The sequence below is a fragment of the Canis aureus genome, chromosome 25, assembly GCF_053574225.1.
Source record: "Canis aureus isolate CA01 chromosome 25, VMU_Caureus_v.1.0, whole genome shotgun sequence".
Taxonomy (NCBI): domain Eukaryota; kingdom Metazoa; phylum Chordata; class Mammalia; order Carnivora; family Canidae; genus Canis; species Canis aureus.
In genome coordinates, this window is record NC_135635.1 from 45,891,291 (window position 1) to 45,903,454 (window position 12,164).

The 12,164-nt window shown below is 53.4% G+C and overlaps 1 protein-coding gene across 1 annotated transcript; it reads right to left on the reverse strand.

Moving 5' to 3' along the window:
- Positions 1-1,176: 1,176 nt before the first annotated feature.
- TMEM121B (transmembrane protein 121B) lies at positions 1,177-6,066 on the reverse strand. Its single transcript, XM_077871699.1, has one exon. The coding sequence runs from the start codon at positions 5,781-5,783 to the stop codon at positions 4,005-4,007; it is 1,779 nt and encodes a 592-aa protein (XP_077727825.1). The 5' UTR covers positions 5,784-6,066; the 3' UTR covers positions 1,177-4,004.
- Positions 6,067-12,164: the final 6,098 nt, after the last annotated feature.

Genomic DNA, 12,164 nt, shown 5'->3' on the forward strand with positions numbered 1-12,164 from the left:
GAGCCGCCATGCATCAAGAGCCTGCTGCAGGCAAGCACAGGACGCATCCCCAGGCTCCTCCCGAGGGCCAGAACCACAGAGTCCGACTCAACTGCTGGGCAAGGCCCACATGTGGCCTCAGCCCTACCCACTCAGAACACACTGCCTGCTCATATGCCATTTCTTCATCTTTCACAAAGTGCTTTCACATACTGTCCCACTGACACAGGGGTGGACCTAGCTTGCTTAACTACGAGAAACGTGAATATTTATAACATGCTTAGTCACATTCATCATCTTATTTTACATCTGGATTTAGAAAGGAAGGAAGACATGCTCCTATGTTTCTCTGTCATTCTTTTACATGTGAATTTAGTCCACCATTATGATTATAGATGTCTGAGGAAAAGGACTGTTTTTGCATATGCCACATCATTTCATTATGACCACAGCCTCGTGGGGTAACAGTGCTCCCGTTTGAAAACATCCGAGGAGGTGAGGTAAGCACCTGCAGTTGCAGCTGGTAGGAGGCAGACCAAGCACAGGACCTGGTTGTTCCGAGGCTTTGATTTTGCCTCTTTCTCCCTCTGGGTCCAACCTCTGTTGGTCTTTGGAATGGCCACAAGCATCACAGGGCAACAGCACCGAGTCCTTTGAATAGTATTGGCTGTCTCTGTACTAAAGGAAAACACACACACACACACACACACACACACACTATTATTTTTGTGCAGACTCAATGTTCTTAGACTTCACAGTCTCCTTTGTATTGTTTTGTTATTGTTATTGTTGTTGTTGATGTTAAAAAGAAAAGCCTTGTTCTTCTCATTCACACATAATTCATGCTTCTGGCTGGGACAAGAGTAATACAGGAGGGCAAAGTATTTGAAAATAAATTGCTCAGTCTTTCCTTTGGTAAGTTTTTCTTAGAAATGGGAGTGAAAGCCCCCAGTGGCTGGGGAAATGTCTCCCAGGCCGAGAGCCCACGTGAGTTAGCCCTGCCTATAGGAAGCCTGGCTAGACACCCCCCAGGTCAAGGCCTCCCCGAAGAGTGCCAACCACCTAAAAGGAAATGGCCAAGTGTACTCACAATGTTAACACAAGCCTATAAAATGATGACAAATGTCACAGTGACATTTAAGAATTTAGTAAGGAAACCAGGATGGGAAAGATCTTAAAACAAACCACACAGGAAGCTTGTCACAAGTCTCAAGTTTTTTATTTTCAGAACAAAGGCTGGTTTTATTTTTAAAAAGAAAAAGGGGGGGGAATGTGTCAATGCTAGTGAGGTGCCACCTCCCTTCTTCCAGACTCTAACTTCCAGCCAGCAATCTTCGCCAAAAATACATGGACTCAGAACCAAGCCATGTTCTATCAGAACAGCCTTGAGACAGGGTCCAGTTCAACCCCCTTTTACAATCCATTACGAGTCAGAGGCTCAGATCAAGGGCGCACCTTACTTTCGTAAACGTTGGAGGCAGGCAGACTGAATTCTGAATGCGGGCTACTTTTCTATGAACTATACTGCAGGCATATGCCTCAGGAGACAGCGCACCTCTTGTTTATGAGACCCTCAGGGAAAACATCTCCCGTTTGACACCCCCCCCACTACAGAAGCCCCTAGAAAGCAAGAAAAGCGAAACTTGAGGGGTCAGGTCTCTTTGTGAGTAGGGCAAGGAAAGAAAGCAAAAGCACTCAAGAAAAAAAAAAAAAGAAAAAAAAAAAAAAACAGAAGGAAGGGATTGACCCCTGAGCACAAAGTACTTGCACCAGATGTTTGAAGGACAGTGTCCAGGGGTGAGTGTGGCTGGAAGGCAGAGCTGGCCCGGTTGCCATCTGTGTCTCGATGTACCTGGGCAAGTGGTAGCTCATCAGAACCTATCACAGCCTCCCACCAAAAAACTCAACAGCACTCAGATTTTACAGTCAGTCGCTTGGCAGAGGAAACCACCATCCAAACAGGACTAAAGGGGTAGGGCAGGGTCCAGTGAGCAGCTAGCTATGGCTTGGACACATTGTCCTTTCATAGCCACTGAGATTAGGTAGCAGAGAAACAGAGCAAACCTGGAGAAAGGGGATGGAGATCCAAGGAGCAGCTATGGGGTCGGTGGCGAGGGGAGGGGGGCACCCAGGGTCTGGGTGGAGAACTTTGAGCACAGAGAATTCAAAGGGAAAGGATATGGGGAGGAGGAGGCAGAAAATAAAAGACTAGTTGCAAAATCCAACCCCCTAATATTGGACCTGGTAGGGTGAGGGGCTGAAAGCACAGACAATCCACTGAGAGTAAACATTTTTCCTCTGTTGTTCCCCACTGTGACAGTAGGGGAGGCTCAGAACTCTGGTCAAGATACCAACCCCTCTGTGTCTTGTCTATATGGATGTCTTTTGTCAACAAACCCCCAGGAAGTTGAGAGAGAAGGTCCCCAAGTGAAAAACTGGGGCCCAGAAAGCAAAAGTGATGTGTCACTCAAAGCTAGTGAGTGACAGTCAAAACTACAACCCATGACTTCTGGTCCTTTGTCCAGGGTTCATTACACCACACGAAGTATCAGGAGGGGGGACAGGAAACAAAAATTCTTACAGTTTTGTCCCCCACCCCATCCTAGTTGGGGTGGAAGAAAGTGAGTATTTCCTGGCCTTGCTGCCAACTGTCCTCCAGCACTCTTACCTCTCCTAAAAATACTTACCCATCCTCAAAGATTCTAAGAGTGATGTCCTACGTGGAGACTATGAGCGGGCAACCCCTAGGTGTCCCTTGTCATTCATCTCAAGAATCCTAGGGAGGAAGGCGGGGCAGGGGGAGGATTTGCCCAGCCTCTCCATGCAGCCTGCCTTCTCCTTAGAAATTCCCTTAACCAGAGCAGAGGACAAAGGTCATCATCACCCTTTCTGATCTATACCAGGCTTCCTAGAGGAAGGACAGATGGGGAATGGATTTCCTTGAGCAATGGGAACCCCAACATCACATCTATCCAGGAGCCCCACCAAAGCTGTCATTCTGAGCCAAGATCTGACCCAGTCAGCAACAAACCTTGGGAGGAGTAAGAGTTCTGGGTGCAGAGGAAGAGAGAGCGGGAGGGCAAGCCAATGGCTGATACTCCACAGACCCTGTAATAAGACTGGCACCAAACCCCAGCTGGATCCAGTGGCCATGTTGAATGTAACTTCTGAGTATTTTGCCTTTGTTTTTTGCAAGCAGCATCAGTGCATGATGCAACAAAAGTCGAAAGCACGGAGGTAGAAATGCTCACTCACCCAAGAAAGGGTGCAGTTTGGTCATTAGTGTATGGACCCTCTCTGCCTCCAAGCTGAGAAGAGAGGAGTGGAATTGAGGAAGATCCTGGGTGAGCTTCTCCCTTGGAGGGGAGCAACTGGGCAGCTCGCAGGAGCCCAGCTCTTTCTGGGAATTCATGGCCACAAATTCAGGTAGGAATGAAGAGGGCGGTCCTGTGTGTGGCGGGAAGGACAGGGCCTCCCCAGATCTCCTACTGATTGCAAGGGGCCACAGTGTGGACACAAGAAAACTATACTATACACACAGACAGACTTTGCATCGACCATCTGGGAAAAAAAAAAAAAAATCCAAAGAGACCCACCAGGGGAAACAGTGGATTCTGGATCAGTTTCAAGGCGTGGGACAACGACCACACGGCCACAGCCTATAAGAAGCTGGCACTTCCGAGCGAGGGGAAAGGCTTGAGGCCCAGCACCCCTGTCTGGGCACCCCGTGTCCTCCGTTTTCCCCCACAATGTACAAGACTTCGGACGGCGGCGGGTAAAGCAAGAGGCAGAAGGGCCCGGACCCCTGAGGCTGGATGAGGGAGAACAGAGCAGGAAGCGGCTCTTCCTCCGTCACCGTCACCGTTAGCGGCTCGTGTCCCTCCGGGCTGTTGAGCAGAAGGGTGCAGGACACAGCAGCCCTTGGCCCAACCGGCCGTTCCGTCTTCCAGGTAGAGCCTGATGGAACCCGGGTGAGAGCCGGTCAAAGGACCAGGGGCAGAGCAAGCCCGGTCCCTCTCGCCCCCTCAATTCTGGGCGGTCGCGGCCAGGGTGTTGGCGTAGCCGAGCGCGCCCCCCTCGTCCTCCGCGAGGCAGTGGCCCAGCTGCGCGCCTCCCTGAGGGGGCGGGGGCGGCGGCGGCGGCGGCGGGGCGGGGGCCGGAGCTCCGTAGCCCGCTCTTCCCCGGGGGGAGGCCCGACTCCCCTGGTCCCAACAGCCCTCGAGGGCTTCCAGGCCGCGGCAGGCGAGGAAGAAGAGGTTCTTGAGCATGAAGACGGAGAGCGGCTGCTGGTAGCTCACCACCAGGAGGCAGCGCAGCGCCAGCAGCGGCACGTCCACCAGGCAGCCGCCCAGCAGGCGCAGAAGGCGGCTGCAGCTGCCCGGCCCGGGAGCCGGGCCCCAGGACGGCGCGGCCGCCGCGGCGTTGAGCTCGTAGAGCCAGAGCACCGGCGAGGCGAGCGTGAGGAAGTAGACGGCGATGAGCAGGTAGCGCAGGTGCGCAGGCAGCGGCACGCGGCCCTCCAGCGTCAGCTCCACCAGGGTGAAGCTGTCGAGCAGGTCCAGACACGTGCCCAGGAAGCAGCCGGCGGCTCGGTGCTGCTGGGGCTGCAGGAGCAGGGGTCCCGCCGAGCCGGGGGGGGCGCCCGCCTCGCTGATGGCGCGCACCAGGCTGTAGAGCAGAGGCACCGACAGCGCCATGGTGAGTCGGAAGCCGGTGGTGCCCAGGGGCGCGCGCAGCTCGATGAGGTCCAGGATGGACGTGCCCAGGATCAGCACCACCTTGGGCGTGAAGGCGATGGAGTAGATGAGCCAGGCCAGGTAGGCGAAGGCGAACTCGCCCGCCGCCCCGGCAGCCCCGGGGCCGCCCCCCGGGCCGCCCGCGCCCCCGCGGCCGCCGCGCGCCTTGGCCCCCGCGGGCGCCCCGGCGGAGGCGGCGGGCAGGTGCAGGGGCGGCGCCGCGTGGTGGTGGTGCTGGAAGTGGTTGTGCGCGCCGCTCGCCGCGCCGCCCCGACGGCCCCGGCTGTTCTTGGCGAAGAAGATGGCCCAGCCCGCCGCCACCACCAGGTCCGTGGCGATCCAGGAGCACCAGTACAGGTCGGTGACGGCGATGAGGTACAGGTCCAGCAGGCCGCCCTGAGCCAGCAGCAGCACCACGGACAGCGCCTGGTAGCCCCAGCGGCACCCGGGCCGGGGCGCGCAGCCGCGGCGCCGACCCCTGCGGCCCGAGCGGCCCGGGCGGCCGCAGCAGCAGCAGCAGCAGCAACACGAGCAGCGGGACGCGCCGCCGCCCGTCCCGGAGCCGCCCGCGCCCCCGGCCGCGCGGCCCCCGGGACCCCCGACGGCCCCGGCCGCGGCGCCGCCGCCGAAGTCCGCGGCGGTCATGCCGCAGGAGGAGGTGGGCGTGGAGGTGGAGGTGCAGGAGGAAGCGGCGGCGGGTGCGGGGTCGGCGGCCGGGGCGCCCCCCTGGGCCGGGGGTCCCGGGAGCGCGGCGGCGGCGGGCACCAGCGGCTTGCTGATGCTGATGCTGTCGTCGTCGTCGTCCTCTCTCTCCGCGCCGGTGCTGCTGCTGGGGGAGCCGCCGCCGCCGCCGCCGCCGCCGCCGCCGCCGCCCCCGCCCCCGCCGCGTCTGCCGCCGCCGCCCCCCCGGCTGGTGCTGGTGCTGGTGCTGCTGTCGCCCGAGCCTCTCCGGCCGCGGGAGGACGCCCCCCGGAGGAAGAGGGGCTGCAGCCGGGCAGCGGCGGGGGGCGCGGGGCAGGAGCCGGACGAGGACGAGACCGAGCGCGGGTCGCCGAGCGCCGGGCGCATTGTCCTCGGAGGGGCTCGGGGGGCGGCCCGGCTGCTCCCTCCCCGCCGACCCCGGGCTGGCGAGGTGGCCGAGGGGGGCCGGGGCCAGCGCTGCCTCCGCCCCGGCGGCTGGGGCTCGTACCGGGTTGGGCAGCAGCGAGATGCGGACTGGAGCCGCCGGACCGGGCGAGCCGAGCCCCGAGGCAGGCAGCGGGTCGGGCGCAGCCGAACCCCCCGCGGGGACGACGGGCGCGGCGGGGGCGGGGAGCTCGCCCAGGCGGGGAGGAACGCGAGGCTGGCGGCGGGGAAACCAGGACTGGATTCGAGGGGGGAGGAGGAGCAGAGACCAGAGGAGGAGAAAGCCCGGCTCCCTGGATCAGCGGGAACAAAAGGGGGAAAGGGCAGCTGAGGCCTGAGCGCGGGGTGGGAGCCCCGAGGGGGGCCTCGAGGAGGGGAGAGGGGCTGGCAGGTGGGCGGGCCGGCGCCGGGGGGACCTCCCCCGGGCAGCAGAGGATGCCCAGGGAAGCCGCTCAGCGATGCCACGGCTGAACCGGCTGAACCGGCTGAACCGCTGAAGCCTTAGCAACCGGATGGCCTCAGACCGTGCCTCTGAGCCGCAGGCACAGACGACAGGCTCGGGCCTCTGCCCCTGGTCAGCACAACTTGCTCTGCAGGCAGCGGGGCGGCTTTCGCCCTACACCCTACCCTGCCCAGTGCCCTTTCCCCTGGGGCAGCCCGCCTCTCCTTCAGGCACTTACAAACCAATGGAGGGATGGGGCCATACTGATTCAAAAGCCCCGGAACAGCAGCCCAGACGTGGATTTCAGCCTACCCGTGTGCCCTGCGAGGGGTTCAGCGGTAGACGCCCTGGGCAGGTCCCAGTTTCCAGTGAACCGAGCAGTTCTTTGAATATGACTACTTGAGGAGAGAGCATAGGTAAAAGAATTATTCATTCGGCCCCAGCCAAGTGGGTTCTCTCGTATTCTCAGAGGTCTTTGAAGTGGGAATTAGGAATAATAAAGATGTATCTAGGAGAGAGGAAAATGAAGGGACATTTAGTGCTCGAGTACCTTGATAAAACCAAGGCTCCAAGAGGGTGCTGGTGAATGTTACAACCTGCCACTGTGGACAGGCTCTGCACCAACAAACTCAGAGCTCCTTCTGACTCACACCCTCAGATTTATTCCATGACTGGGGCTGGATACCCATCAATAACTCAGGAAGGCAGCAGGTAGAGTTATGGCTTTAGAAGTTTAGGGGAGGAAACAATGACAAGAGCATTTGGGGCTCAAACATAAAAAAATCTGAGGCTAACATATAATGCAAACATCCCAGACACATCAAAGCAAGGCAGGAAGCCTGTCTGTCCCTTCCTCCTTCTCCCTCCTTCTCCATATACTCAGGCTCCAAGTTCCTTGCCTTGATTTCAGTGCTGTTCAAACTCGTGCCACCAGGGCTCACCTTCCTAGGTGACACCACGCAGTGCCAGGGAGGAGGACCCACTGGCACCATGGTGGCTGCTTGCCCTGTGCCTGGCCCCTCAATCAGCTTGGTGAATATTTTTTTTTAATTTTTATTTATTTATGATAGTCAGAGAGAGAGAGATAGAGAGGCAGAGACATAGGCAGAGGGAGAAGCAGGCTCCATGCACCGGGAGCCTGATGTGGGATTCGATCCCGGGTCTCCAGGATCGCGCCCTGGGCCAAAGGCAGGCGCCAAACTGCTGCGCCACTCAGGGATCCCTTTTTTTATTTTTTTTAAATTTTTATTTATTTACAGCTTGGTGAATAAGAGTCAGTTTCTCCAGTCTCTTGCAGGTCAGTCTCTATCTACAACTAATTCGTGGTAAATATAGGCCTTAGAACCACCAACCTGCACAATTTCCACCTGCCTCTGGCATACACAACCTTTAAAAAGTTCTATGTCCAGTCATGCCAGAGATATTTGGTGGCAAGAACATGAGCTCTGGAGACGGTGGTCTCGGCTCTGCCAGTTAGTTCGTGTGATTTTGAACTAGGGGTTATTTCCCCTCCCTGAGCCTCACATTATCCAACTGCAAAAAGGGACCAACATCTACCTTAACAGGCTGTTATATTAAGAGAGGTCATGAGTTCAAAGTGTTTAGCCTAGTGTCTGGCACAGAGTATGTACTCAGCTACAGGCAGCTGGTATTATCATCATCATCCCACTTAGCTCTTGTCTTAGCCTCCTAGGACACATTTACTCAAGGCACTAATGATGGTTTTCTGGGCTGGATTCCTTCCTGAGGCCACACTCAGAGGTCTGTCCCCAACAGCTTTGCACTCCAGTAAGTGCCAGGGAGCAAAGCTGCTCTCATTAGGACAGTGGTACTTGGAGCAGGTCTGCACAGACTGCACAGTGTGAGAGATTCTGCTATGGCAGCTGGTGCCAAGGCCCACCCACGTGGGGTAAGGTGGGGAACAAACAGCGGATGCAGCCTGCACTCATGTGTGAGCACCACAGCAGGTAACAGCAGATGTCAGGGCTGAGACAGTCCAGGTTAAAAAGCAGACTGGGGAGCTGCCAACTGCTAATGGAAGTGATTATAGCCAGTCCCCCAGCTCTCCTCCAGGGAAAACACCAGCCAACAACTAACCTGAAAGCTGACCCAAGACTTCTGCTCAAGTTAATGAAGCAGTTGAAGGAGCAGAAGCAGCTGATGAAGGCAAAGAACTGAGTTCCTGAGAGAATACTAACAGATCTGTCCCCATGCCCCACACCTGCGAGCTCCTCTGACCCACTCACCACTCAGAGGTACTCGCCTCCTGCTCTTACCTGGCAGGCCCAGCCTCTCCCCTCACAGGTGTGCCAGGACGGGTTTCTCCCCCAGAACGTGAATTAAAACAGCCTTTGAAGCTATCTTTTGTATTTCTGGGGAATGTACTATAAATAAGTTAGATTAACTTTCTGTAAGAGCCCAGTTTTTTCAGAGCAGAGACCCTGGATAAATGACCCCATAATAAGAATGAAAAATCAGAGGACACAAAAGAACAATTTGGTGGCCTGAGTATTGGAGGGATCTCCTCTTGGCACCAGGTTTTTTTCTCATCTTCTGTGTATACACACACACACACACACACACACACACACAGCCTTTGCTTCAGCCTGGAAAGGGCTTGACAAAGACATGACAAGAAGAGGAAGGAAGACTTTCTCATATATAAACTGAGAGCACACATCCCACAAGGATGTAGAAAAGGGAAGACACAATCGCCAAGCACCTCATAAGCACTGGGGGTCTGCGCTAGATACTTTACACATAATACCTGGAAACTGGGAGGCAGAGAGGTTAAGCAACTTACTCCAAGTCACACAGCTCGTTAAGGGCAGAGTTAGTATTAGATCTAGACTTCTGGGGATCCCTGGGTGGCGCAGCGGTCTGGCGCCTACCTTTGGCCCAGGGCGCGATCCTGGAGACCCGGGATCGAATCCCACGTCGGGCTCCCGGTGCATGGAGCCTGCTTCTCCCTCCTCCTATATCTCTGCCTCTCTCTCTCTCTCTCTCTCTCTCTCTCTCTCTCTCTCTCTCTATCGTAAATAAATAAATAAATCTTTAAAAAAAATAAAATAAAATAAAATAGATCTAGACTTCTCTCAGCCCAGTGCTCTCAGGATAGCAACAGCTCATAAACAGCCTGGGAGACTGAGACAAACTAAGCAGGTTTCAATCCAATATATATTTCCTTAAGAACCTGCTAAACACTGGACGCTGAGTAAGTTTCATTTGGAGACTTAATATTCTTATTCTCCTGGAACAGAAAGGCCAAGGGCTCCCTGCCTCCCTGGAGCAGCAGTGGACAGACTAGGAGTAAGGGAAAGATATTCCTAGCCGGCTCAGCACTGAGCCAGCTCAGCTCAGTGAGGCAGGGCCAGCCCATCCACATACTGATCCAAGGCCCTACTCTTTCCTGATCTGCCCACTCTGACCGGGCCCTCTCACCTTCACAGCAAGAGTAAAGAAAAGGTCCAAAGAGAACTGTTAGAGGGGTGTGGGGAGCCACACAGGTGGTTGGTGAAAAGACACAAGCAGGGCCCTCTGGTTCTCAACCACACAGTCACAATACTGACTCTCAGAAAATGAAAGAAAAGCTAGCAGAAAACTGGAACTGAAGTAGGATGAGTCTGTGAAGCTTGGGCTTATTAGGAACTTGAGGCCTCAAAACTACTTTTAGAGCTCTCTGAAGAAGACATTACCCCTTCCCCACTTCAGAGCTCCTCTAATCTGGAGCAAGGATGTGCCTTGAACTGCCCCATGGATGTCTCACAGAGATGCCACTACCCTCTTGGATAAAGAAGTCCCTACATCAGCACCTCCATGCATCAGTCCCTGGGCTAGGTGTTGGGGTTCCAGATACTAAAACAAAGCAAGTCTTTTTCTAGGAGTCCACCCTGGGAGGGGCCGCAACGAAGTGACCGAATGCTATACAGGGTCCAGAAGAGGTACAAAACAGGAGTCAGTAAAGCCTTCAGAGAGGTGGAGATGTGAGAGCTGTTGTAAAAATGAGCAGATGTTGGTTAGCAGATAGGAGGTGGGATGGGGTTAGGAGAATATTCCAGGTAGAAGGAGCAAGATGAGCAGAGTACCTAAGGTATGAAATAGTGGACACTTTTAAGGAAGTACAAGGCTTTGACACTGCTTGAATATGAAGAACACAAAGATGCAATGAAAGGTAAGGCTGAGGAAACAGGCAGGGGTCAGGTTACAGAGGACCTCATATGCCACACTGAACTCAGGCTGTATTCTGAGAGAATAGGGAACTCTTGAAAGAAGATATGTAACAACAACAGATTTGCATCTTGGAAAAGTTGCTTTCCAGTAAAGATGATGGATTAGAGCGAAGAGAAAATGAAAGCAGACTATGTTCCACTTCTGGCAATACTGTAAACTAAATAATATAAAACCTCTCCAGCCCACAAAAAAAAAACACAAGATAAAATTGAATGTCCTTTTAAATGCCCAGTAGAGAGAGTAAGATAAATTCTTGGGGCCGTAAATAAAGAGGAAACTGAAAACCACAATGGTAAGTGAAGTAAATGATGCTATGCATGCCTTCGCATATGCATTTTATCTCAATAAGGAATGTTGTCTGGGATCCCTCGGTGGCGCAGCGGTTTGGCACCTGCCTTTGGCCCAGGGCGTGATCCTGGAGACCCGGGATTGAATCCCACGTCGGGCTCCCAGAGCATGGAGCCTGCTTCTCCCTCTGCCTGTGTCTCTGCCTCTCTCTCTCTCTCAATCTCTATCATAAAAAAAAAAAAAAAAAAAAAGAATGTTGTCTAATATGGTCGAAATAAGCCATAAACAGCAATATAATTTAAATTTATTTAAGTTAATATTAATTGAAATAAATTGTAACTTAAAATTCAGCTCCTCAGTCTCACTAGCAACATTTCACGTACTCAAAGCCCTGTGTGGATAGTGGCTATCATATGGGACAGCAGATACAAAACAATTCAATCACTGTGGCAAGTTCTATTGGACCACACAGATGAAGACCTGGATTTAATAGCCAAACAGAGACAAGGAATCTGGCATTCAACCCAAATGAGGCAAGAAGGCAGAGCTGACCTTCCTACATAAAACCAGAAACCTCAATGAAGGGATGGATTAGAAAAACAAATCTACCATCCAAACAGGGAGAGTACATGTAAATGAATGAACATAGGCCTAAGCTGGAAGTGAAATAAAAACTTCTCCTGGGAATTCATTACCAGGGGCCTATACCACATATAGATTTGAAATTTGAGGGCAGCCCAGGTGGCTCAGCAGTTTGGCGCTGCCTTCAGCCTGAGGTGTGATCCTAAAGACCTGGGATCGAGTCCCGCATTGGGTTCCCTGCATGGAGCCTGCTTCTCCCTCGGCCTGTGTCTCTGCCTCTCTCTCTTTCTGTGTCTCTCATGAATAAATAAATAAAATCTTAAAAAAAAAAAAAAAAAGATTTGAAATTTGAATGATCTCATGCTGAAAAATTAACATAAATATTGGCTGTAGGTGGGTAATAACCATGGATGCCTACCAAAAGCAAATATAGTAAATATATTAGCAAATATATAGCAACTATATAGTAAAGAGTTCTAAGGGACAATACCTTCAACCCAGGTCTAAAGAAGTCCCATAGATAAAACACCAGTAAAAGCGAGCTCATAATCCCAAATTACAAAACACATAAGGAAATAACCCAACATGAATGAAAGCCAGCAGATGAAACATACAGCAAGATTTGACCCTCTCCCCCCACCAAGAACTTCAAATGATGAAAGCCATACCACCAATAGGTTTACAATGATTAAAAACATTAAAAAAGAGTATAATGCTATAAAAATAAAAATAAAAAGAATAGTATAGGGGCACCTGGGTGGCACAGTCAGTTAAACAACTGC